This window comes from Trichomycterus rosablanca, chromosome 15, assembly GCF_030014385.1.
Source record: "Trichomycterus rosablanca isolate fTriRos1 chromosome 15, fTriRos1.hap1, whole genome shotgun sequence".
Lineage (NCBI taxonomy): Eukaryota > Metazoa > Chordata > Actinopteri > Siluriformes > Trichomycteridae > Trichomycterus > Trichomycterus rosablanca.
This window is the reverse complement of record NC_086002.1, coordinates 17,601,904-17,629,654: the sequence shown is the minus strand read 5'-3', so window position 1 is coordinate 17,629,654 and position 27,751 is coordinate 17,601,904. Positions and strand designations below refer to the sequence as shown.

Below are 27,751 nucleotides of genomic sequence, written 5' to 3'. Positions count from 1 at the left end.
CTACGCCACCAGGGTGTGGCGTTAGGCAGGCACGAGGTGGCCATTAGTCAATTGGCGCAGCAGGTAGCTGCGCTTAGCCAGCAGTCTCCAGCTTCAGGAGCCGGCCCACACCCCCCACCCCATTCTGGAGGGTGTGGAGGCCGCGACACCCCCATTCCTCCTCCTGAAAGATATTCGGGAGAGGCCAAGAGGTGCCGTGGCTTCCTCCTCCAGTGCGCGCTAGCCTTCGAGTTGCAGCCCTCCCGCTACCCCACAGAGCGGTCGAGGGTTGCCTATATCGTTTCTCTCTTGACTGGCCGAGCCTTGGAGTGGGCTACCGCCCTCTGGGAGCAGAACGCTCCGGAATGCTCATCCGAAAGCGCCTTTAAGGAGGCCTTAAAGGAGACCTTCTTCCACCCCTCGGGGGGTCGCGAGGCAGGCCCACGCTTACTTGAGCTAACCCAAGGTAATCGGCCAGTCGTAGATTACGTAATTGAATTTAGGACACTAGCGGCGGAGTGTGGGTGGGATGAGGGCTCTCTCACCGCCATCTTTCATCGTGGCTTATCAGAGAAGATAAAGGATGAGCTGGCCACCAGGGACCGCCCAACGACCCTTAAGGCCTCCTATACGCTGGCCACAGCCATCGATACCCGTCTTCGCCAGCGAAACCGGGAGCGGGGTACCTGTCCCCCGTTTACCCGCTTGCTGGCGCCCCCTAAGTCTCCTCCACCGGCCCTGGATCCCGAACCCATGCAGTTGGGCTCAGCCCGTGCCAATGCTCCTTCGGCATCGGGCTCGTTCTCCCGACCCCGGCGGCCGGAAAACTTTTAGGCCGCTCTCGAGTCAGGGACTCGGGAGTGAGCCAACCTACCATCCCTGCCCAAGGTCTGCTTTTGCAGGCCCGGTTGTCCTGGGGCCTCGGGAACACAAACCTTCAGGTTTGTGTCGATTCAGGTGCGGTGGAGAATTTTATTGACAGCGATCTGGTACACAGGCTGGGGATTGAGGTCCAACCGCTAGCATCACCAGTGTCGGTCCATGCGGTGGATGGCCGACCTGTAGCGGGCAGCCCGATAACCCAACAGACAAAACCTCTCACGTTGCGTCTGCAAAACCACGAGGAACGGATTACCTTTCTTGTAACTCACGTTCCTCACCTCCAGGTGGTTTTGGGGTATTCGTGGCTGCAAAGACACAACCCCCAGATCGACTGGGCCACCGGATCAATCTTCATCTGGGGAACGCGGTGTCGCGACTCGTGCTTGCTGCAAGCTGGCACGGGTTCTGCTCCGACGGAACCGCAGATGGAGGTCCCGGATTTGGCAGCTGTTCCTCCTGTGTACCATGACTTACGGGAGGTTTTTAGCAAGTCCCGGGCGCAGGACTTGCCCCCCCACAGACCGTTCGATTGCGCCATCAATCTTTTGTCCGGCACTACTCCTCCTAGGGGGCGCCTTTTTTCGCTCTCCGGTCCAGAGAAGGTGGCTATGGAGGAGTATGTGCGTGAGGCACTTAAACAGGGGTTCATCCGTCCTTCCTCCTCCCCAGCTGGGGCAGGGTTCTTTTTTGTGAACAAGAAGGACGGCACCCTGCGCCCCTGTATCGATTATCGCGGTCTGAACGCCGTTACGATCAAGGATCGGTACCCGCTGCCGCTGATGGCCACGGCTTTCGAAGCCCTTCAGCGAGCTTCTGTTTTTTCCAAGCTCGATCTTCGCAGCGCGTACAATTTGATCCGGATCAGGCAGGGGGATGAGTGGAAGACTGCGTTCATTACGCCCACTGGCCACTATGAATACCTGGTGATGCCATTTGGGTTAATGAATGCCCCCGCAGTCTTCCAGAGATTTATCAATGAGGTCTTGCGGGAGACTCTTGGTAAATTCGTCTATGTTTACTTAGACGATATTCTTATCTTTAGTCGGTCCATCGACGAGCATATAGGGCATGTCCGACGAGTTCTCCAGCTTTTGCTCGACAACCATTTGTTTGTCAAGCTGGAGAAGTCAGTCTTTCACTCCCCCACGGTTTCGTTCCTGGGGTTTGTAGTGGCCGAGGGCACCCTGCGCATGGACTCGGCTAAGGTATCAGCTGTGGAGAAGTGGCCAACTCCAAGTTCTTTACGCCAACTGCAAAGGTTTTTGGGCTTTGCAAACTTTTTTCGGCGTTTCATTAAGAACTTTAGCTCAGTCGCCTCTCCGTTAACGGACCTTACAGGAAAAGGTCCGTTCCGATGGACGGTGCAGGCCCAACAAGCTTTTGACGAGCTAAAAACACTCTTGACAACTGCTCCCGTTTTACAGTTGCCCGACCCAGAGGAACCCTTCGTTGTCGAAGTGGATGCCTCCGAGGTCGGAGCTGGGGCAGTTTTGTCCCAAAGAGTGGGGCCAGGGAAGAAGCTGCATCCATGTGCCTTCTTCTCGCACCGCCTGACTCCAGCCGAGCGGAACTACCCGGTTGGAGACAGGGAACTCTTGGCCATTAAGTTGGCGTTAGAGGAGTGGCGACACTGGCTCGAGGGGGCCAATCATCCTTTTCTTGTCTGGACGGATCACAAAAATCTGTCATTCATCCAGCAAGTCAAGAGGATGAACTCCCGTCAGGCCCGGTGGTCCTTATTTTTTGGAAGGTTCAATTTTACACTGTCTTATAGACCGGGGTCCAAAAACGTCAAACCGGACGCTCTGTCTAGACAGTGGGAACCGACCAGGCCGGAGACCGGACCTGATCCCGTGATCCCCTCGACCCGGATAGCGGCCCCAGTCACATGGGGCATATCGAAGGTCATTCGGGATGCCCACCGGGCTGAACCCGACCCCGGTGGGGGACCTCCTGACAGACTGTACGTACCTTCATCCGTACGGCGTCAGGTTTTTGAATGGGCCCATGCTTCCCCATTTTCGGCGCACCCAGGTGTGACTAAGTCCCTGGTCTTGCTGCGCCGAAGATTTTGGTGGCCGGGGATGGAGAACCAGGTACGTGACTTTGTCCGTGCTTGCTCTGTGTGTGCTCTGAACAAGACACCCAGAGAGCGCCCGCGGGGCCTCCTTCATCCGTTGCCAATACCTGCTAGACCGTGGTCCCACATTTCTCTGGACTTTGTGACAGGCTTGCCAAAATCCATAGGGTTCACGGCGGTATTGGTAATTGTCGACCGGTTTACCAAATCTTGCCTTTTTATCCCACTGCCCAAGCTACCATCCGCCATGGGTACTGCGCAAATCATCCTGAATCATGTGGTGAGAGCACATGGGGTCCCATCAGACATTGTGTCTGATCGGGGTCCACAGTTTGTAAGCCAGTGCTGGCGGGCCTTTTGCCAACTTATTGGCGCCACGGCCAGCTTATCCTCCGGCTACCACCCGGAGTCGAATGGGCAGTCGGAGAGGCTGATCCAGGATCTGAGCAAGATGCTCAGGTGCCTGACGGCAGGGAATCCGACCACGTGGTCGGATAAGTTGATATGGGCAGAGTTTGCTCACAACACCCTGCATCATTCGGCGATTGGAATGTCACCGTTTGAGGCTCAGTTCGGGTACCCTCCGCCGCTCTTTCCTGAGCAGGAGCAGCAGGTAGCGGTCCCGTCTGTACAGCTTCATGTCCGCCGCTGCCGCGCCGCCTGGCGCAAAGCTAGGCAGGCACTTGTGGCCACCCAGCGCTCTGTGAAGCGCAAAGCTGACCGCAGGCGGCAGCCGGCTCTTACCTTCCGGCCAGGCCAACGAGTACTTGTGTCAACGAGGGATCTCCCCGTTCGAGGTGCCCCACATAAGTTGGCACCCAAGTACATTGGTCCGTTCAAGGTGGTAAAGCGGATTAATCCGGTGACGTATAGGTTGGAGCTTCCTCCCCGTATGAAAGTGCATCCAACCTTTCATGTCTCCCATCTCCGACCATTTATGTGCGGGGGAGTTTTACCCCCTCCCCAACCTCCCGCCCCTCGTATCATCCAGGGTGCCCCTGCCTTCACCGTCCGCCGGTTGCTTGACAGCAGGAAGGTTCAGGGTAGCACCCAATACTTGGTGGATTGGGAAGGTTACGGCCCTGAGGAACGTTCATGGGTACCGGCTCGCCAGATCCTGGACCCTGAACTGATCCGCGAGTTCCGGCGCAACCGAGCTGCGGGTCTTGGGACCTCAGGAGCTGTCCCTAGAGGAGGGGGTTCTATAACGAGGTCTGTGGTAGCTGGTGAACGTGCCCCGGGTTCCCAGCGAAGCAGACATTACAGAGCTCAGGAAACAAAGGCCTCTTATACCAGGCCTCCTAATTAGTGCTGATCACCCGCAGCTGTGGGGCTGACTACTTAAGCCAGCTCCACACAGCAGCGGGTGTCGCACCTTTGTTTGTTTTCGGTCCTTTGTGGCAGCTCGTCCACACGTTCGTAGCCTTAGCTGGTAGCCCTGGTGGCGTATGCCATTCGGGTATGTAAAACCGCAAGGTTTGAGGTAATGGGTAGGTTCTTTTGGCCCCTCAGATACAGTGTGGTGCGACGCCGTGCAGTCCTTGAACTGCTGTTCATTTTTGCGCTAGCATTTAGCGTTAGCGGTTTCACTCAGCGCTGTGTTAAAGCGCTGAAGGTATTCTGGCACCAGTGCCTTTAGTTATTCTGAACATTGGATTCTCCAACCGCTGGGTGGCGACTCCGCTGAGCAAGCGGTTGTCGTGCCAAAGACCCCGGTTCGAATCCGCAGTCTACGCCTGCCTAACTTTGTTTATTTGTTTCTTTCTTGTTTCAGATTGGTGTGTCAGCTCCGCGATCCAGAGCGCGCCGACCGGTCACTGCGATAGTTAGTCGCGGTGTTGGGTCTAGCGCTCCTCGGAGTTCCCCTCCTCTCCCCTCGCTCCTAAGCGTATTAGGGGTTCTCGCGCTCCCGTTTTCCCAGCACCACTACAGTGCGGTGGTAACGCTCCCGGCTGCCACGCGGCTGACCGTGGTTCGCGTCCCGCTTCCTTCTGTTTTGGTTTCACTTTGTCTATTTTTCATTTAGTTGCGTCAGCAGCTCCGTCGGAGTTTCCGATCGGGTTTTTGTGTTCTGTTTTTCGTTTGCTGTTTATCTTTCTGTTGTCCTTTATAAATAAATAAAATATTATTATTATTATTTACTTCTGCATTTGCGTCCTTTCTTCCCACGTGACAATAACCAGAGCACTTACATTAACAGGCTGCTCAGCGGGTGGCTCACTGAGTGGGGAAAACCTGTTGGACACGTGCAACTGAGATGGTCGGTGCTTTGCCCTACGACTATGTCGCCGAGACGTCACCCAGTCGCCCCGCTGTGAGGGCTCTAATGCCGGAGTCTGGGGTTCTATACCTGAACTGCTGGCATTCGGGGCTGCTACAGCTGAATCTAAGTCCTCACTAGTAGTAGTCTGTTCTAACGCCCGAATGCGCCCTTCTAACACTGAGATCTTCTCTGTCAGACTAACAACTAATCTACACTTATCACATGTAAAGTTTCCTAGTTTCCAACACAGCACGAATTTACGTTAGTAAACACAAGCGCTTTTTTACGATAAACAAAATAAAACTAAATCAACAACACACGGAAGATAAACGTATAAATTATATGTTTAAAACATACGTATATAAAAAGTTATTTAGCTAAAGGCTACAAACAAACAGCTAGGCTAGCGTCTCAGCGTGCGTACCACCGGAAGTGACGTGTCCAAGTGACGTAGCCCGTCGAGCCCGTCTAGTGCCTACCGTACAAGCCTGTGGGGGCAGTGCTATGATCTAGGGATGCTGCAGTTGGTCAGGTCTAGGTTCAGCAACGTTATGTGCCCAAAAAATGAGGTCAGCTGACTACCTGAATATACTGAACAACCAGGTTATTCCATCAATGGATTTTTTCTTCCCTGATGGCACAGGCATATTCCAAGATGACAATGCCAGGATTCTTCGGGCTCAAATTGTGAAAGAGATTTATTTTCACACATGGATTGGCCACCACAGAGTCCAGACCTGAACCCCATTGAGAATCTTTGGGATGTGCTGGAGAAGACTTTGCGCAGTGGTCCAAATCTACCATCATCAATACAAGATCTTGGGGAAAAATTTATGCAACTTTGGATGGAAATAAATGTTGTGACATTGCAGAAGCTTGTGAAATGATATACACTATATATACACTGCCTGGCCAAAAGAAAGGTCACACACTCTAATATTTGGTTGGACCGCCTTTAGCTTTGATTACGGCACGCATTCGCTGTGGCATCGTTTCCACAAGCTTCTGCAATGAATTGGCTATTCCAAAACATTAACTTTATTCTTCTTTAACCATTCTTTGTAGAACGACTTGTGTGCTTAGGGTCGTTGTCTTGCTGCATGACCCACCTTCTCTTGAGATTCAGTTTATGGACAGATGTCCTGACATTTTCCTTAAGAATTCTCTGATATAATTCAGAATTCATTGTTTCATCAATGATGGCAAGCCATCCTGACTCAGATGCAGCAAAACAGGCCCAAACCATGATACTACCACCACCATGTTTCACAGATGGGATAAGGTTCTTATGCTGGAATGCAGTGTTTTCCTTTCTCCAAACATAACGCTTTTCATTTAAACCAAAAAGTTCTATTTTGGTCTCATCCGTCCACAAAACATTCTTCCAGTAGCCTTCTGGCTTGTCCACGTGATCTGTAGCAAACTACAGATGAGCAGCAATGTTCTTTTTGGAGAGCAGTGGCTTTCTCCTTGCAACCCTGCCATGCACACCATTGTTGTTCAGTGTTCTCCTGATGGTGGACTCATGAACATTAACCAATGTGAGAGAGGCCTTCAGTTGCTTAGAAGTGACCCTGGGATCCTTTGTGACCTCGCCGACTATTACACGCCTTGCTCTAGGAGTGATCTTTGTTGGTCGACCACTTCTGGGGAAGGTAACAATGGTCTTGAATTTCCTCCATTTGTACATAATCTGTCTGACTGTGGATTGGTGGAGTCCAAACTCTTTAGAGATGGTTTTGTAACCTTTTTCAGCCTGATGAGCATCAACAACTCTTTTTCTGAGGTCCTCAGAAATCTCCTTTGTTCGTGCCATGATACACTTCCACAAACATGTGTTGTGAAGAGCAGACTTTGATAGATCCCTGTTCTTTAAATAAAACCCACTCACACCTCATCCTATTGTCATCCTGACTCTAATTTCACCTTCAAATTAACTGCTAATCCTAGAGGTTCACATACTTTTGCCACTCACAAATATGTAACACTGGATCATTTTCCTCAATAAATAAATGACCAAGTATAATATTTTTGTCTCATTTGTTTAACTGGGTTCTCTTTATCTACTTTTAGGACTTGTGTGAAAATCTGATAATGTTTTAGGTTATATTTATGCAGAAATATAGAAAATTCTAAAGGGTTCACAAACTTTTAAGCACCACTGTATGTCAGACCTTTAAATTTTCATGTCAGTTGATTAATTTTATGTTACAGTATTAACATGTCTTTCTCCATAAAACATTTTTGTTGTAAATGCAGGGATAAACTTTGATTCTTTTTATTCTTATGTTTCTTACGGCAGGTTATCAAGACTTAGTCATTACATAATTTATCAGTGTCAAGCTGGCAGCAATGGGGTATCAAATATATATGCTGTTCAGTTCAAAACCTTGTGTTACAAAAGAGAAAAAAATGACTTTCATTTGAAGTTAAATGTAAAAAGATTTTATTTCAAGTCTTTAACACCATTCAAGTGGTCTATTCATCATGAAATGAATGCTAAACTGCCAGTATTGAAACACCAGCTCATTTATTGTTTCTTCTGACCTACCTACCTACCTACCTACCTACCTACCTACCTACCTACCTACCTACCTACGATCAGCCATAGCATTAAAACCACCTTGTTTCTACACTCACTGTCCATTTTATCAGCTCCACTTACCATATAAAAGCAGTAGTCCATCTGTTTCTCTGCATGCATTGTTAGCCCCCCTTTCACCCTGTTCTTCAATGGTCAGGACCACCACAGTGCAGGTATTATTTAGGTGGTGGATGATTCTCAGCACTGCAGTGACACTGACATGGTGTGTTAGTGTGTGTTGTGCTGGTATGAGTAAATAAGACGATAAATACAGCGCCCCGTGGGCAGCGTCCTGTGACCACTGATGAAGGTCTAGAAGATGATCGACTCAAACAGCAGCAATAGATGAGCAAAGGTGGACCAACTAGGTAGGAGTGTCTAATAGAGTGGACACTAAGTGGACATGCTGTGTCTGATCCACTCATACCAGCACAACACACACTAACACACCACCACCATGTCAGTGTCACTGCAGTGCTGAGAATGATCCACCACCTAAATAATACCTGCTCTGTAGTGGTCCTGATTATTAAGAACAGAAAGGAGGCTAACACAGTATAGAGAGAAACAGATGAACTACAGTCTGTAGTTGTATAACTGATAAAATAATCAAATAGTGTAGATATAAAAGGTATGTTTACATAATAAAGAGGCTTTTGTTGATTTTTTATGCTTTTGTTAAAACACAGAAATAGAGTATAAACTATAATATATATTTACAATACTTAAATGTACACGTTCTTTAAAAAAATTGCAGATAAAGGCGAGTGTTTAGCTTCATGCCTTGTCAAGTGGTCCAATCTGATAGTTCACATACAGTCAAAACACAGTAAACAGAAATGGACAGATCACTGTGTCGAACAACTTATGCTCTTTTACCCGTCGAATGCAGCGTTCAACATGAACCCTGAGAATGTTCTGATCCACCTCGATCTTGTTTTTGAAAACGCAAACTCTATATATTCACCGCTATACGACATGTTGTGTTTAGAACTTTGCTGGGGGTTCTCACAAACCAGAAGCTAGACTGCCCGACTAAGGCTAAATGGAAACACGTCACAGAGCTTGCGTGCATAGAGCCAATAGCATTCGCTGATAGAGATGGCCCTGACTCGCGCAGAAAGAGCAGCCAAGCGCAATTAGCTTTTGCGCGCGAGCACAACAATGAAATTCGAGAAGAAAAACAACATTCAAGAGTGAAAAAAGACAGTATGAGAGCGATTTTATGATCAGTTCGCATGCAATTCCTCTTTTTGAGCTCGCGAGTTTCAAATTTGGATCCATGTGTGTTAGTCCTGATTGCTATTTTGGTGATTGCTACTCGAATTGTTTGTGGGAAAAAGCTTCTTCTTACCCTCTCTGTTTTGGCTTTCAAGGCACAAAAGCGTTTCCCAGACTGTAACAAAGAAAACAGTCCATTGCTAGAATGACTGGGGTCCTTTACTATCCTTCTGGCCCTTGTCCAGCCCCGTTTCCTGTATATGGACTGCAGGTCAGGAAGCTCAGTCCGGATGAAGTGCTCAGCTGAACGCATAACCCTCTGGAAAGCCTGCTTATCCTGCTTGGTGCAGTTTCCGAACCAGGCTGTGATGTTTCCTGTTATGATGGATTCAATGTTGCCACTGATCATAACAGGGTGGTAGTTCCTCTCCTGCTTAATGCTGCAGTCCACTATCAGCTCCTTTGACTTGCTGACGTTAAGGAGGAGATTGTTATCCTTGCACCAGTCCTCCAAATGTTTAATGTGAACTGGTGCCTGTAAACTTTGAAAGCTCTGGTTAAGTAAAAACAGCTACAAGGCTTTGTTAGGAGCACTTGCAGATAGTCAGACCACTGTAATTGTGGCTTTGTGTTTGTTTGTGGCCTAAAGTTTTGTAAAGTTTGTTAATTTTTCTCCTTCTCCCTTACCCACTTTCCCCATTGTAAACAGGCAAGAAAGCAGCCATACATTCATACATGTAGATATTATTATTATTCTGTTTAGCCCACTGGGTTAAAGGTGGGTGCCACCCCTTTTATTTTGTTTGTTTGTTTGTTTGTTTATTTGTTAGTTTAGGCCTTAGGTCTTGGCTACGCAGTTTAGCTGTTTTGCTTATTTCTTTTATTTGGCACCGTCTACAGTTCACTTCGTGAGTGGGAGTTCTAATTTCTACATTTGTGTTGTCTAATTATTACACTTTGTTTGTAAAAACCTGTAACATTTAAAGACCTGCTAAGTAAAGTTGATTTAGCTGGGTATAAATCTGGTTTTGTGCCTGCTTATTTTCACAACTCTTCACTGAGTTATAATATAATATAAGTAATATGATATGGTAATATGAGATCTTGTGACCATGGAAAAAAAAATATTGTGATGTCGCCCTCTTGTGGCACTTTTGGAAAATTGAAAAAAGGAATATGATATGGTAATATGAGATCTAGTGACCATGTTAAAACAAAACCTTGTGTTGTCACTCTTTTGTGGAACTTTTGGAAATATATGAGACTGGCACCATGTATTGAAGAATTGTAAAAAAGTAATATGATATGATAATATGAGATTGGCACCACGTTAAAAAAAAATCTTTGTGATGTAATACTCTTGTCGCACTTTTGAAACATTGTAAAAATCTGATATGATATGGTAATATGAGATCTTGTGACCATGTTGGTAAAAAAAAACAAAAAAAAACTGGCTCCTTTGTAGAATTATAAAAAAAGTAATATGGTACGATTTGATATGTTTATTAGGATTTTAATGACATGTTTTACACTTTGGTTACATTCATGACAGGAACGGTAGTTACTCATTACACAGGATTAATCAGTTCACAAGGTTATATCAAACACAGTCCTGAACAATTGAGTATCTCCAATTCACCTCACTTGCATGTCTTTGGACTGTGCGAGGAAACCAGAGCACGCAGAGGAAACCCATGCAGACACGGGGAGAACATGCAAACTCCACACAGAAAGGACCCGGACCGCCCCACCTGGAGATTGAACCCAGGACCTTCTTGCTGTGAGGCGACAGTGCTACCCACTTAGCCACCGTGCCGCCCTATATGCAGGGATGGACTGGCCATCGGGAGGGTCAGGAGTTTTCCCGGTGGGCCGCTCTGTATGTGGGCCGCTGAGGGAGTGAAAAATAAATTCTGTTTTAAATATTCCTGAATAATAATCCTGAAGTGTGCATTGGCCCACCACAGTATCCTCACTGCATGTCCATTGGCCAGTCACAGAAATGTTCCTGCCCCAGGATAAACCGTAATCACAACCACTGGTACAAAAAATACATAGTGAATGAGTGCAAGATGGAGAAAGGGTCGAAAAAGCGTAATGGAGGTGCAGAAAAAGCCCCTGATAAAAAACAGAAGAAGCTGCAAACAGATGCAGAAAAGTGCAGGAAACTGGACAACCTGTTTGGCAGTGAGGAACTACAGCATAGTTAAAGAGCAGAAAATGTGTAGTTAGAGTCCAGCGCCTCTGCTTCATTAGTAACGCCGTTTAAGAAGAGACTGTGGGCCCATCTCAAATGTCACCTATGCCCTACTTAGGGTACTTCCTAACAGTACAAACACACATTCCTTTTAACAGTCACTGAATGATTAATAAGTAGTTATCTAAGCTACTGTTGGATACCAGGAGTTTTAAATCAGCCGTTTTAAGGACTATTTTTGTGAAAGTTCTATTATGTCATGTCCAACATAGTGCACTACATAGGGCAGTGGCAGAGGTGGAAAGAGTACTAAAATATTGTACTCAAGTAAAAGTACGATTACTTTGATGATTTTTACTTAAGTACAAGTAAAATTAAAATGTACTCAGAGTAAACGTGACTTAGTTACTTTTTTAACAGAAGGAGGAACATTATTTTCTAACAGAAGTTGACAGATGAATGATACAGCAGACTACACACAGCTCACCAGCCATGCAGCATATCAGCAGTTCATGTGTGGATTTAGCCTCTCTACACACCTAACACACTGCAACTGCTCTTATCAATTTAAAATAGCATTATTTCTTTGGTTAGGGTTGCACCTATAAAAAATATAACAGGTCTTACCTCGTCATAGGAACATGATCAAAATCAAAAACAAACCAGCAGAATCTCACAATCACATTTATGCTGTCCGTTTTACAGTACTTCAAATAAATACTCAAATAAATGAACATGAAAAATCACAATATTTCATATAATGCTCTGCTATCGTTGCAAAATGAAAGCCAACCGTAAACAGCAGAACCGCGACCCAGATCAATCACACAGCAACAGAAAATCATAACCACTTATCTGCCTATCTGATCTACCGGCTAATAACAATCTACTAAATACTCCTCATTTAAACTCTGAAAATCTTTAACATGTGGAATTCACTTTAAGTCTGAAATCACATTTTACACTCATGCTGAAATGATTACCGATTCAGCATCATCAATTCAACTGCTTTTACTTTCATCTGCAATGCAGTCTGGGTAATATTATCAGATCTGCTACTTGGATTCCACCTACTGGTGCAGGGTGACGTCTTTCATTTCTCTGTTTTATCCGATTATTTCTCTCCAGGTTGTGGAATTGTGATCTAACAAGGGAAAGTTGTGAAGTTCTGTCCTCAGTTCTCAGTTTAAACTCCTCCAGTCTGAAACATCTGAACCTGAGTTACAATAAACTGAAGGATTCAGGAGTGAAGCTGCTCTCTGCTGGACTGGAGAATCCACACTGTAAACTGGAGATACTGGAGTAAGATCTTTACTTTCACACTGTAGATACAGAAGATCATTCATACAGAAACTGTTATTGATGTGTGTAGGAGTTTGATATTTTACTCATTTCCCCACACAAGATAAAAGACTTTATCATTAATATAATAGAATAGTTTTACATGTTGAAGATTTCTCAGTGATGTTGTCTGGTTGTGGATCTGAATGGAGATGGAGGAGGAGGTGGGATAACCTTCTGCAGGTTATGGAGATGCAGTATTACAGATGAAGGTTTTATTGCTCTGGGTTCAGCTTTGAAATCAAATTCATCATCACGTCTGAGAAAACTGCAACTGAGCGACAATAATCCAGGAGAATCAGGAGTAAAACTGCTCAAAGATCTACAGGAGGATCCACAATGTAACCTAAAGGAATTGCAGTGAGTTACTGTTGCTTTATACACATAAAGATCTACCCTGACACTGACCCGACACTTAGACACACACGCGCACACACACACACACACACACACACACACACACACAGTGGTATTGTGGAATCAGAACTGCTCATTAGCAGAACTTCATCTGTATCAGGGTTCTTCAGTGAACAATGAATCTTGTGTGTGTGTGTGTGTGAGATGGTGTTTATACTGGTTCTGATTGTGTTGAGTCTGAGGTGACTGAAACATCTGATCATGTCTGATCTCTTCCACAGCATCTGATTTGAATACACATTGAATTATGAGAAGAAGAAGATGAAGAGCAGTGGAGATAAACACCATCTACTCTTCACACTGGGATTCTACATGGTGACACTTTGTTCAGCTTCTTACTGCTCAAATCTGTAAACATGCTTTCTGTGTGCATGACATCACTTCCTGTACAAGATCAACCCTCTCAAACCCACTCTAAAGTGCTGATGGACCTTCATCTCTCCTTCTGTACATCAGTACTGAAGTAATGAGATTGGAGAATCCATCAGGTGTCTGGTACCATCTGTATTAATGTAATAGACTGAATATTCAGCACCTGGTACAGGTGAGTTAGGAGCTGGGAAACAGGGTGAGGGTCCTTGAGGACTGCTTTAGAAAACCCTGCATTAGCTTGATGCATTAGCATGCTGTTCACTATCCTGCCTGTAATATGATTAGAACAGACCAAAATAGACATTAGTAGAGGTCCTGGGATGGAATTCTTGGCATTTAGCAGACACTTTTATCCAAAGTGACTTACAATACTGTGACAGTTTGTTGTCCTAAGCAATTGACGGTTAAGAACCTTGCTCAAGGGCCTAACAGTGGCAACCTGGCATTAAAGCAATAAACTACAATAAAATGATGATAAACAAAGTGTGATTCATATTAATGATGTTAAATATAGAAGATGATGATAATGTAAGTATTTGATAAAAGGGACAGTAAGTGTAGCAGTTCTGTTATTGACTGTAATAATCACAATAATAATAACACTAATACATTATGAGTGAGATTTTGAATAAACCTTGTGTTTGTGTTACCTTTAATGACTGAAACTACTGTTAAATTATTTTGGGGGGAATATTTTGTGTGGAGCATGTATTCTTGATTACTTTTACTTTCATTAAGTAAGGCAGTGCAGTGAAAAAATATTTACCTCATTTTCCAATTTTCTTCATTTTTGCATTTATCACACTGGTATGTATCAGAGCACAAAACAAATTTTAATAATAAAGACCAAATAAACACAAAATGGTTTTAAACAGTGGATTGATTTATTAAAAGAATATCAACGTTTCCCTCAGGTATGGTGGTACATTGAAAAAAACTCTTCATATTGCTAATATAACAATCATTACTATTAGCATTGATTTGCTAACTGAAATTCTCTGTTCAGCTATTTTGGAAATATCAACATTTTCCTCAGGTATGTTGGTACATTGGTTAAACTCTTCTTTCAAAACAATCTGAAGCACCCGGAAAATTACTTTGCAGTTAACCATGAGGTCATGAACACCATGAATAATAAGCACAAAACAGAATAAAAATAGACCTCCATTTATGAAACCAAATATTACCATAGACTTAATACTCTTTAATATAATCATAAAATTATTGCTGTAAATAAAAAGCAATTCATTAACATGACAGTATACATACTGTATACTATACTATATACATACATATAATATAGGTGTAACATCATCTACCACCAACCTTGAAAAATGATCAAAACAAAGACAGAAAAGGGGACAATAAGGACTGTAACTGTGTAAAGGAGTGCAGGAGAAAAAGAAGGTATGGATGTCTGCAAGAAAGACAGAGGGTGTGCAAAAAATAACATCAAGATCTTGGTAATAAACCATGCTAATATTAAGTCAAGTCAAGTAAAGTCAACTTTATTTATATAGCGCTTTTTACAATATACATTGTCTCAAAGCAACTTTACAAAATCCAGGACCAACAGATACAAAAACCCCTTATTAACTAATCACTGTCAAATTTCATTTTCTGATATATGACCTACTAAATATGTTAACAATAAAAAGCAAAAGTAAATTGGATTATATAATACTAAATCCCTAACAGAATGCAAAAAGAGAAAAGAATCAGAATCAGAAAAAAAAGAGTATATATTGTTTGACAATTCAATTTTCTGTGTATGTTAGTACATATTGTAAAAACCAGTCTGACGTTTGAGAACTTTAAGTAAGATGAAGTATTGGCATGCCAATAAGTTTGTCTGTGAATGGCATGACAATGTATTTTGTAATTTTGTCATCAACCTTGGCACAAACTAACTCTGCTGACAAGCCTCCAAGACAGAAAACTCCCAGCTCACTTGAGTCCACTGGATAAGTGTAAAAGCTTGACACTGAAGTAAAAGCATTATAAACAACATGTGGCGCTTACTCATATAAGATTATATTTCTGACTAAGCCAATGCTGCCATTTACCTTGACACAGTCATCCCCTCTTGAAACTGCAATTTTAAATTTTGGAAAATAAAATTGAACTGGGCCATTTACAGAGGGTGGTAGAGGACCTCCGGAGTGGGCTTTTTTCATCTGGGGATAACATGTGTCTTGAATGACTTTCAGCTTAGAGTCAAGTTCTGATTTGCGTCTTACAATTTGTGCTCAATTTTGGTCTCATCTGACCATATCACATTCTCCCAAGCTTTCTCTGAATCATTCAGGTGTTCATTGGCAAACTTCAGACGGGCCCTTACATGAGCCTTCTTGAGCAGAGGGACTTTGCGGGCACTGCAGGATCTCAATCCATTACGGCGAAGTGTGTTACTAATGGTTTTCTTGGTGACTGTGCTCCCAGCTCCCTTGAGATCATTGACAAGCTCCTCCCGTGTAATTCTGGACTGACCTCACCTTTCTCAGAATCATTCTTACCCCACCAGGTGAGATCTTGCATGGAGCTCCAGAGTGAGGGTGATGGACTGTGATCTTGTATTTCTTCCATTTTCGAATTATCGCACAAACAGTGGTCTCTTTCTCACCAAGCTTCTTGCTGATGGTCTTGTAGCCCATTCCAGCCTTGTGCAGGTCTACAATCTTGTCCCTGACGTCCTTTGATAGCTCTTTGGTCTTGCCCATGGTGGTCGAGAGATTTGAACGGAAGAAACTGATTCTGTGACAGGAGTCTTTTATAAAGGGACAGGACTAATTTGTGTGCCTCATGAGCACATAACCGGTCTGTGGGGGTCAGAATTCTTGCTGGTTGGTAGGGGATCAAATACTTATTTCCCTTAATTAAATACAAATTAATTTATAACTTTTATTTAATGTTTTTTTTCTGGATTTTTTGTTGCTATTCTGTCTCTCTCTGTTAAAATAAACCTTCCATAAAAATGATAGACTGTTCAAGTCTTTGTAAGGGGGTAAACTTACAAAATCAGCAGGGGATCAAATACTTATTTCCCCCACTGTATATACACCTGCACATGCATACAAGTGCATACAAGTACGTACACACATGGCTACACTAGGAGCCCTCACTCTTTAGCTACAGTCAGCCGTATGTCTTTTGCGAAGTGAAACCTTTGTTAAACTAAGTCGACGAACATTTTCTTCCTGATTGTGCTATTTTTGAGTAGCATGTACACCAGTCTGATGGGGCTTTTTCATCTTCCATTAACCCAACTCCAGTCTAATGTTGGTAAGTGTTGTACTGTTGATTTGTGTTCTTTTACCCAGGAAAGAAGGCCAAATACAGATTAGTCAAGAGAAGCAATTTATTAAGAAGTCAAAATAAATTGGTAAAAGTAATTTCTGAGCTCAGCACACTTCTTCCAAACACACAGGCAGCTGCATGCAGAAGTGTGTCTCTCTGTAGAGCACGATTCCTATTTATAAAACTGACTCCTCCTTCTCTTGCCTTTGTCGACCAAGCTTTTCCACGATTCAGCAGAACAAGAGTATTTTCTTTGCACACACAGCAAAAGTGCAAGACTTGTGGTGGTTTCCTGTTCGGTCAGCTCTCATACTGTCTGTGTAGCTAGAAGAGGATACATCTGTCCACATTGTTCCATTGTGATCCTTATTTTGCAGCCCACTTCTCAAGAGATAAGATCACTTTAAGTTTGTCCTTCCTTGGTATAGAACGTACAGAACAATAGGCTATTGTATTTCAGTTTCCTCTTTGAAAAACACATACATTCACATTTTAATTGGAAACTCAGCATTTACAGGGCCTCTTACAAAACAGATAAAACATTTGTAGTCTGATACAATTAGTACAGAACATTAATACTCAACAATACCCAACAGTACTTTACTTGACAATTTTGTTTAAAATAAATTATCTTAAGGTTGACACTAAATAAATAATCAAACAGCGCTGCTTTATTTGTCGTATTTAGGCTACATACTAGCATGTTAGCATGCTAGCCTTCATACGAAGCAAAGAGTGTGCTGGCTTGCTTTATTTTAATCCTTAAATGAATGGTATTAATGTTGATATTAATACTTCTGTTTCTTGTTTCTTTGTTTTGTTTTAGAGAGCTGCAGCCAAACGTTAAGAAATCAGCTCACTGTGTGAAACTGACTACAGGTTCATGGTTACTGTAAAGAGCTGTTTGTGCTTTCATCAGAACTTTATATACAGTTTGTACAGTTTTAAAGATGTTTTCTTGACATGTTGTATTTTAAGTAAATACTTCTGAAGTGAAATAAAAGAAAAATAATTTTATAATCCTGTCTGTTTTTCTATAAACATTTCTAATTGATATTTAAAATGTAATTAACATGAAAACTAAGAAGAAATCAAATTTTTTTTTTAATTGAGCTCAAGATAACGAGTAGAATTGTTGGAAAAAGCAGTTGGTATAACAAAAAAAAGAAAGTTTAATCAACTTTCTTATAGGTGTAATAACTTTGTTTTAAGTTATGCTAACTCAAGTTTTCATTATACATTGCTTAACTTTTTTAGGGCAACCGGTTTCCTCAAATTTTTTAAGTAAATTGAACTTATCCGGGCTTACAGTGTGGCCCTTACCGTTGTGACCGAGTTCAATCATCAAATGGTCAGATAGCCCAAGAAATCGCTGCTAAAGCTAATCTAAATTAGCGGTCTCTTTTACGTTTGTGTCTGCAAACATTTCATGGAAACGCCGCCTATCCAAAAATAGCTCTGGGCGACTACGTCTTTTTTTTTCTCTCAAGCAGTAACACCACAAATCTGTGATACTGATCCAAGCTGCACGCCCAGGAACGACGAAACAGAACCTAAGTCACTCCGAAAAACAAGCACATTTAACACACGCCAAAATCTACAAGCTCTTTCTTTATCACCACAGAAATCAGGGGAGAGCGCGAGCGCAGTCCCCCACTATCAGAAATTATGCAGTCGGAGATTCCCACATTTGGGGAATTCGCAGCGGTCAGCACAACCGGAGTACAATGGCTGAGCCTCGCCCTGGGTGAACCACCTTCTTGATCATGGTCTTGCCCCTGCCAGGTAAGTATGAGGTCCAGAGGCACCGCCGAACAGAGACACCGAATCACACACCGTTCAAACTCACGGTGACTCAATTCATCTACTCATCACACCAGCACAAACCTCACCGAACACAAACGCCGCTATTCTGCAACATCAAAACAACCATGCCGACATTCGCCTGAACATTATAAACATTAAAAAAACAAACAGTTGAACGAATGATAATCTAATATTGATCTACAAAACAAAACAAACAAACAAAAAAATACTGTAAAAATGCACCTGACAAGCATGCCCTTTACGGGTTTGGCATAGCTCAATCATGAAATGGTCAAATAGCCTACACTCAAAAAAAAAATTCTTTGGCTGAACTTAATTGAATTATGGAAAGTATTTCCACACAATTGTATTTATTTATTTGGACATAAAGCAATTTTGTTTATCCACCACAATTTATTTAAGTAGTCTAAACTTAATTTGATCTGTTAAGTTTGACTCAACTCATTAAGGTAATCTGGACAAGATTTTCTAGTGTTGATCCAACTTATTTTCCTAAAGTTGATGCAACTTATTTCATTTAAGTTGTTCCAAACCATGTTGATTTAACTTATTTTACTTATGTTGGTTCTACTAATTGTACTAAAATTGATGTAACAATTAAGTTAATTTTGTTGATTTAACTTATGATTTTAAAACATTAAGTTATTACACATAAAAGGCAAGTTGTTTAAACTTTCTTTTTTTGTTATAGCAACTGCTTTTCCCAATAATTCTACTTATCTTGAGCTCAATTTAAAAAAATAGTTAAAAATAGTTTATGTTAAATACATTTTAAATATCAATTAGAAATGTTTATTTATAGAAAAACAGACAATCATAAAATTCTTCTCTTTTTTATTTCACTTCAGAAGTATTTACTTAAAATACAACATGTCAAGGAAACATTAAAAACTGTACAGACTGTATGAAAGCACAAACAGCTCTTTACAGTAATCATGAACCTGTACTGTTTCACACGGCAAGCTGATTTCTTAACATTTGGCTGGCAGCTCTCTAAAACAAAACAAAGAAACAAGAAACAAAAATATTAATATCAACATTAATAGCGTTCATTTAAGGATTACAATAAAACAAGCCAGCACACTCTTTGCTTTGTATGAAGGCTAGCATGCTAGTATGTAGCCTAAACACGGCAAATAAAGCAGCGCTGTTTGATTATTTATTTAGTGTCAACATTAAGATCATTTATTTTAAACAAAATTGTTAAGTAAAGTACAATACTTACCAACATTAGACTGGAGTTGGGTTAACGGATGAAAGATGAAAAAGCTCCGTCAGACTGGTGTACATGCTACTCAAACACAGCACAGTCGGGGGAATAAAGTTCGTCGACTTAGTTTAACAAAGGTTCTACTTTCCAAAAGATATTCGAGAAAGACACGTTTACTTTTACAAAAAGCCTTAAATGAAAAGTAAAAGTAATTTGCAGGTTACAAAAGTTAAAACAAATGATCCTCACACAAGAAGAAATGGCTATCCGAAAATCATTTTTGATTCACCAACAGCTGAAAAGGGGCGGACTTACACATTTATGGGAGGGTTTTCTGTTCAATTACTTAACTTTTTTAAGTTAATCAAAAGTAATTTTTTTGTTTAATGAATTTAAAACCTCGCAAGAGTTGGATAAACTCAATTTATTCTCTTTTATTTCAGTTGATTGATTTAGGTCAATTTAACAATTAGGATAATTACGTTGTATTAACACAGATATTTTAAGTACATTTTAAAAATGGGTCAAATCAATTAATATCAATTTGATTTGTTTGCTTAACAAGAACGAATGCCAATTCTTTGTTTTTTGAGTGTACACTGTTAGACATTTCTGTAATTTCTACAGTTATTAACCACATACCACACAGTAAAATACTGTAAATAGTTTTTACAGTACATAACAGTATTTTCCACTGCATCATGACAATTTTGCATGATGCCAAATACTGAATACACACTCTAATGCAAAACGTTGCCTTAATTTTTTTTTGAGTTACAGTGTATCACAAAAGTGAGTACACCCCTCACATTTCTGCAGATATTTAAGTATATCTTTTCATGGGACAACACTGACAAAATGACACTTTGACACAATGAAAAGTAGTCTGTGTGCAGCTTATATAACAGTGGAAATTCATTCTTCCCTCAAAATAACTCAATATACAGCCATTAATGTCTAAACCACCGGCAACAAAAGTGAGTACACCCCTAAGAGACTACACCCCTAAATGTCCAAATTGAGCACTGCTTGTCATTTTCCCTCCAAAATGTCATGTGACTCGTTAGTGTTACTAGGTCTCAGGTGTGCATAGGGAGCAGGTGTGTTCAATTTAGTAGTACAGCTCTCACACTCTCTCATACTGGTCACTGAAAGTTCCAACATGGCACCTCATGGCAAAGAACTCTCTGAGGATCTTAAAAGACGAATTGTTGCGCTACATGAAGATGGCCAAGGCTACAAGAAGATTGCCAACACCCTGAAACTGAGCTGCAGCACAGTGGCCAAGATCATCCAGCGTTTTAAAAGAGCAGGGTCCACTCAGAACAGACCTCGCGTTGGTAGTCCAAAGAAGCTGAGTGCACGTGCTCAGCGTCACATCCAACTGCTGTCTTTGAAAGATAGGTGCAGGAGTGCTGTCAGCATTGCTGCAGAGATTGAAAAGGTGGGGGGTCAGCCTGTAAGTGCTCAGACCATACGCCGCACACTACATCAAATTGGTCTGCATGGCTGTCACCCCAGAAGGAAGCCTCTTCTGAAGTCTCTACACAAGAAAGCCCGCAAACAGTTTGCTGAAGACATGTCAACAAAGGACATGGATTACTGGAACCATGTCCTATGGTCTGATGAGACCAAGATTAATTTGTTTGGTTCAGACGGTCTCAAGCATGTGTGGCGGCAATCAGGTGAGGAGTACAAAGATAAGTGTGTCATGCCTACAGTCAAGCATGGTGGTGGGAATGCCATGGTCTGGGGCTGCATGAGTGCAGCAGGTGTTGGGGAGTTACATTTCATTGAGGGACACATGAACTCCAATATGTACTGTGAAATACTGAAGCAGAGCATGATCCCCTCCCTCCAGAAACTGGGTCGCAGGGCAGTGTTCCAGCATGATAATGACCCCAAACACACCTCTAGGACGACCACTGCTTTATTTAAGAGGCTAAGGGTAAAGATGATGGACTGGCCAAGCATGTCTCCAGACCTAAACCCAATAGAACATCTTTGGGGCATCCTCAAGCGGAAGGTGGAGGAGCGCAAAGTCTCGAATATCCGCCAGCTCCGTGATGTCGTCATGGAGGAGTGGAAAAGCATTCCAGTGGCAACCTGTGAAGCTCTGGTAAACTCCATGCCCAGGAGAGTTAAGGCAGTTCTGGGAAATAATGGTGGCCACACAAAATATTGACACTTCAGGAACTTTCACTTAGGGGTGTACTCACTTTTGTTGCCGGTGGTTTAGACATTAATGGCTGTATATTTAGTTATTTTGAGGGAAGAATAAATTTACACTGTTATATAAGCTGCACACAGACTACTTTTCATTGTGTCAAAGTGTCATTTTGTCAGTGTTGTCCCATGAAAAGATATACTTAAATATCTGCAGAAATGTGAGGGGTGTACTCACTTTTGTGATACACTGTATGCCAATTGCTCGTAGAATTAAGTTGATCCAACACAATATTTTAAATTACACAAACGTAATAACTGTCAACATGAACAGATATTTTTAAGTTAGTGTTATTTAAAAATGCTTTTTACTGAATTATAAAAAGCTAATCCACCAAACCTAAAATATTGTGTTGGATTAATGTAATTCTACGAGCAGTTGGCATAACTCAAAAAGACTAATGCAAAACGTTGCCTTAATTTTTTTTGTTGACCTAATGTTTTATTTAATATTCATTCAACTTAAAAGTTGTTAATATTAAATAAAACATTAGGTCAACAAAAAAAATTAAGGCAACATTTTGCATTAGTCTTTTTGAGTTATGCCAACTGCTCGTAGAATTACGTTAATCCAACATCCTGTAGCCTAATATCTCTAAACATTAATTTGAATGTTTGTTAGCATTGCACTGAATCTGCTGAATGTGAAACAATTTAAACAATGATACAATAACATGGAAACATGAATTATTACCAAAAATCATTTATTACAGAACGCATCTACTTTTAACAAATACATTAAATATAAACCATAAATATGTCTAACTTACTTAAGAGTAACTTAAGTGAATGCAAAATGGCACAAAGCTATGATACACCAAACCTTGCAATGGCAATTAACCAAAATACATGCCCCAAACAGTATACAGTATTTGAAAAATGATATGCATTAAACAAATGAGTAATGTTTATTTTTGCCTATACGATTGTGTTTAGGTGTGCACTCACATGATGGACTCTGACACATACATATACACACAATAACACAGTTACACTCACATATGGCAAGCCGTTTTATTTTTTAATCCTCTTTTTCTTGATATCAGGAATTCAATTCTTGATATCAAAAAATAAAATTTTAACTAGTAAGAATTTATTTCTTGATATCAAAAATTTAATTCCTGATATCAAGAAAAAGAGGATTAAAAGCTAAAACGGCTTGCCATACATCACCAGCTGCTTGTTGAGGACAGTAACAGTAACTGCACAACATGTGCTTTTTCACGTCCAAGTCTCCAAAAGTCTCCAGTAACACCAGAAAAAGTCGCTAGATTTGTCGCTAGTCGCTTTTTTGAAAAAAAAAAAAGAAAAGTGGCTAGAGGGGTCTGAAAACTCGCTAAATATAGGTTGAAACACTTTGTATAACAGATATTTTGGGCTTTGTTAATACAATGGCGACCGCTACTTTGAGTGCAGAGTTCACAAGGAGACAAATTGTTTGAACGTAAATAAGATAGCATTTCTGCTCTTCTTTAGTAACACATGAAGGCTGTTTAATCTCGTCATTCACAAAGAACATATACTTTTGTTTACTGTCTGATTTTGTATGTCTAACTGTTTAAAAACTAAAATCCTCTCTTTTGTAGATTCAGGTTACACTCGCGACTTTGAACTCAGAACGAGGGAAATTTGGAGGAGCAGCTAAAGGCTGCATCGAGTTAAAGCGAAAGTAAAATCTTCGGTTTATGTGGAGAGAGAATCACGGTGAGTTTGTGAATATAAAGTTGTAATATGTAAATGTTATAAATCCGTATTTCATAGAGAAATGTTTAGAATTGTTTTAATTACCTGGTATTTTTACTGTAAGTAAACTGTCTGAAAATGCGTCGCATTTAACACCGATATTTAGGCCTCCACACCAACACGGATATTTTTCTCTCATACACACGAACTAAAAAAAACACAGGGTTTATAAAACAGAATAAAGATTTTTTAAAGAAACTACCTCCTTGTTTTTGTGTAAACACAGATGTTCATGCAGGCGGTGGACAAAATAATAGAAACACAATAATAAACATAAAATAATAAACATGTATGGGAGTATTGCATTAAGAGTTTAAACTTTACTGAAGAAAGGTTGGAATTCACTTCTTCAAATGAAGATTTTTACTGTATGTGTTTGAATATTTTTACTGATAATGTGTCCATGCTGTGTGTGATTATAAAGAAAGCACTAATCTAACACATTGATGAGAGTGAGATTGTTATTAATACACTTTCATTTATTTAAGAATGTTAAATCAGATCAGCGCTGGTTGAGTTATTGGCATACTGGTGTAAAACTAAAAGCATTACAGAGCGCTATTAAATCCCAGCTTAGACATTTATTTTATTATTAGAGTATGTGACTAGTTTAATTACACTAGCTGCTAGTTAGCTAAGCTGTCTGATTACTGTGTCATGTTCTTGGTGCTGTTTCTCTGAACTTAAACTTTTAGGTGCACTCATGCTTTTTTATATAGTTATTTATTTTTGGTTTTACCTTTACTTCAGTGTTACTCCAGTGTGATGGAGGGTACGAGACCAGATTCACCTGAACCCAGCTGTGTCTCCATGAACAGTGACCAGTCAATGGATCCTTCATTTAACTATATAAAAGATGGAGGATGTTCTACTGATCTGAGGTCAGTATAATCTTATGGTGTGTTAGTGACTTAGACCGCTGTGCCACCTAAGCACCAGCTCTAAAACCTTTCTGAATGTGATAACTAAATGAAATGCAGAAAAAAATAGGGTCAAAATAACTGAAATTATGAAGATTTAAAACTTCTAATAATTATTATTTATTCGTGAATACTTTTCTACTGATCTGAGGTTGTAATTCTGGGGATTGGGGGACAATCCAAACTGTGTAGGGCTGCCAGGAGCTCTTTAGTTAGATCCAAGACTAGACTGAATAGCTGAAACTGAGTCTACAAGAGTCAAATAATAATTAATAACAGTTAATAATTAAATCTTGTATAGGATGAAGTTGTTGGTTTTGGTTACTGTGTAATAAGTGGAGTGGAGTGAAAATGCTAATAACAATACAGCTTTTCTTGAACAAGCTAAAACGAAAGTCTCATTTTTTTTTTTTTTTTTCTAAATATATTAAATCCTCTAAATGTAATATATTTCACTTATTAAATTTTCCATAAAGTTTCCAGCTTGAATTAAGATTAAATGATTACATTTTAGATTTAAACATTCACCCATTCATTGGTTCCTTTGTGTTCCTTTATGTTTGGTTTTATGTGTACCCCAGTGTGATGGAGGGTGTGAGACCAGATTCACCTGAACCCAGCTGTGTCTCCATGAAGAGCGACTGGTCAATACATAATCCACCTAACTTTAAAGATGGAGGTGATTCTACTGATCTGAGGTCAGTATAATCTCATTTTGTAGTGTTTTTACTTTCACTTTGTCTTGATCAAACACATTAACTTACTCAACTAGTCAATTCATTTATAGAAATATAGGAAATGTTTCAATAACTGGATGATGGAACATGCTAGTGTTCAGTACTGCTCTGTATATTTATTGGTTTTCTATAAAAAAGACTGAAAAGCTGCACAATTCCTTATTTGTTATTTTTATTTACAGACCACAAAAGAAATTAAATGTTACTAACAGAGATCAGCTGGAATCCATATTTAAGGTTTGTATGTGTGTGTGTGTGTGTGCAATAATAATAATGACGCTAATCTAGTTTGCTTCTGGTTAAATAAATACTGTGAAAGATTTTATGTTAATTTTGGATTCTGGACCCTCCTTAGACGTTGTTCTGGTTTTTACGTATGTTAATGTTCTTTATTTTTGCCATATGGGGTTAATAGAACTCATTAGGGGTATAAAACACACAACCTTTTACATTTTAATGGCAGAGACAGGTTCAGGAAGAGGTTTTATACTTTTTATTCATTTACATTTACTCTAAATTCCTCAACAGGAACTGGAGCTCAAAGTCATTAACATGTTAAAGAATGAGCTAAACAAGTTCAAAAAGCTCCTGAATGAAGATTACCCAGCATGCTCTGAGCAGGAGGTGAAGGATGTATAAGATCTGAGTAGTTTCAGAGAGGGGACGCTAAAGATCACACTAAATGTTCTGAAGATCATGAACCAGGCAGACCTTGCTAACACCCTGCAGAGGAGTAAAAGACCTAAATACTTAAATTATTAATTTCTTTAACATTACATAAAAGAATCTCTTCTATATCATTCTTGGTTCTAAAATCATCAAGGCTTTTGATTAGTCATTAAATCCTATTATATAAGGTTTCATTAGCACAATTCTAACTATGATTTTGGTCACTACATCTCTACAAATCTATTTTAATTTAAAATAGAAAATCCTATATTTAATATTATTTTTTTAAATAGGAAATACTTTAGAAATGAATATATTATTTATTAAAATATTAAATTATACACTGTGTATATTGATCATGCAGTAAAATATTGATTCATAATGAATTGATTTATAATTTGTCTTTATTAGAACTACTAGGCCCTGTATATCAGAAAAAACTCAAATCAAACCTGAGAGAGAAATGTAAAAGAATCAGTGAAGGAATCTCCCAGCATGGAAGCTCAGCACTTCTGAATGAGATCTTCACAGAGCTCTACATCACAGAGGGTTGGAGTGGAGACGTCAATAATGAACATGAGGTCAGACAGATTGAAACGGCATCCAGGAGACCAGCAACACAGGAGATTCCCATCAAATGCAATGACCTCTTTAAAGACTCATCCATCAGAACTGTGCTGACTAAAGGAATCGCTGGAATTGGAAAAACAGTCTCAGTGCAGAAGTTCATTCTGGACTGGACTAAAGGAAAAGCAAATCAGGACGTCATCTTCATATTTCCACTTCCTTTTAGAGAGCTGAACTTGATGAAGCAGAAAAATCTCAGTCTGATGGAACTTCTTCATCAGTTTTTTCCAGAAATTAAAGGTCTACCATCATTAGACTGTGATGCTTATAAAGTTTTGTTCATCTTTGACGGTCTGGATGAGTGTCGACTTCCTCTAGATTTTCAAAATAATGAGCGATTGTGTAACATAACAAAGTCAGTAAAAATTGATGTGCTGCTGACAAACCTCATCAAGGGGAACCTGCTTCCCTCTGCTCACCTCTGGATCACCTCTCGACCAGGAGCAGCCAATCAGATTCCTCCAGAGCATGTAGACCAGGTAACAGAGGTACGAGGGTTCAGTGACCCTCAGAAAGAGGAGTACTTCAGGAAGAGGATCAGTAATAAGAACCTGGCTAGTAAAATCATCAAACACATAGTCATCAAGAAGCCTCTACATCATGTGTCACATTCCAGTATTCTGCTGGATCTCAGCCTCTGTTCTAGAGAGAATTCTGGATGGAGCCGAGGGGAAAGAGATCCCCAAAACTCTAACTCAAATGTTTACTTACTTTCTGATCTTTCAGATAAAACACAAGGAACAAAAGTACCATGGGAAATCTGACCCTGATCCACACCAGACCAGAGAGACAATACTGGCACTGGGAAAACTGGCCTTCCAACAGCTGAAAAAAGGAAACCTGATCTTCTATGAAGAAGACCTGACAGAGTGTAACATCGATGTCAAAAACACATTAGTGTACTCAGGAGTCTGTACCCAAATCTTCAAAAAAGAGGCTGGGCTGCACCTGGGTCAGGTCTTCAGCTTTGTGCACCTGAGTGTTCAGGAGTTTCTGGCTGCTTTATATGAATTTCTTACCTTTATCAACAAAAACAGAAATGTGCTGGTGAAGCAAAACACTGGATTTTATATAAACCCTATGTCTGACTTTCTGAAGAGTGCAGTGGACAAAGCCTTACAGAGTAAGAATGGACACCTGGATCTTTTTTTCCGCTTCC

General features: G+C 40.8%; 1 protein-coding gene and 1 non-coding gene across 2 annotated transcripts in view; one reads left to right on the top strand and one right to left on the bottom strand.

The window, feature by feature from the left end:
- LOC134328236 (NACHT, LRR and PYD domains-containing protein 12-like) overlaps positions 1-27,751 on the top strand; it is a 373,426-nt gene that overhangs the window by 166,157 nt on the left and 179,518 nt on the right. The window contains exons 13-14 of the mRNA XM_063009317.1: positions 12,335-12,508; positions 12,731-12,907. Coding sequence (XP_062865387.1) covers positions 12,335-12,508; positions 12,731-12,907 — 351 coding nt within the window. The remainder of the gene's footprint in view (positions 1-12,334; positions 12,509-12,730; positions 12,908-27,751) is intronic.
- Positions 18,262-18,426, bottom strand: LOC134329691 (U1 spliceosomal RNA). Its single transcript, XR_010014915.1, has one exon. It is a non-coding gene; the product is annotated as a U1 spliceosomal RNA (small nuclear RNA).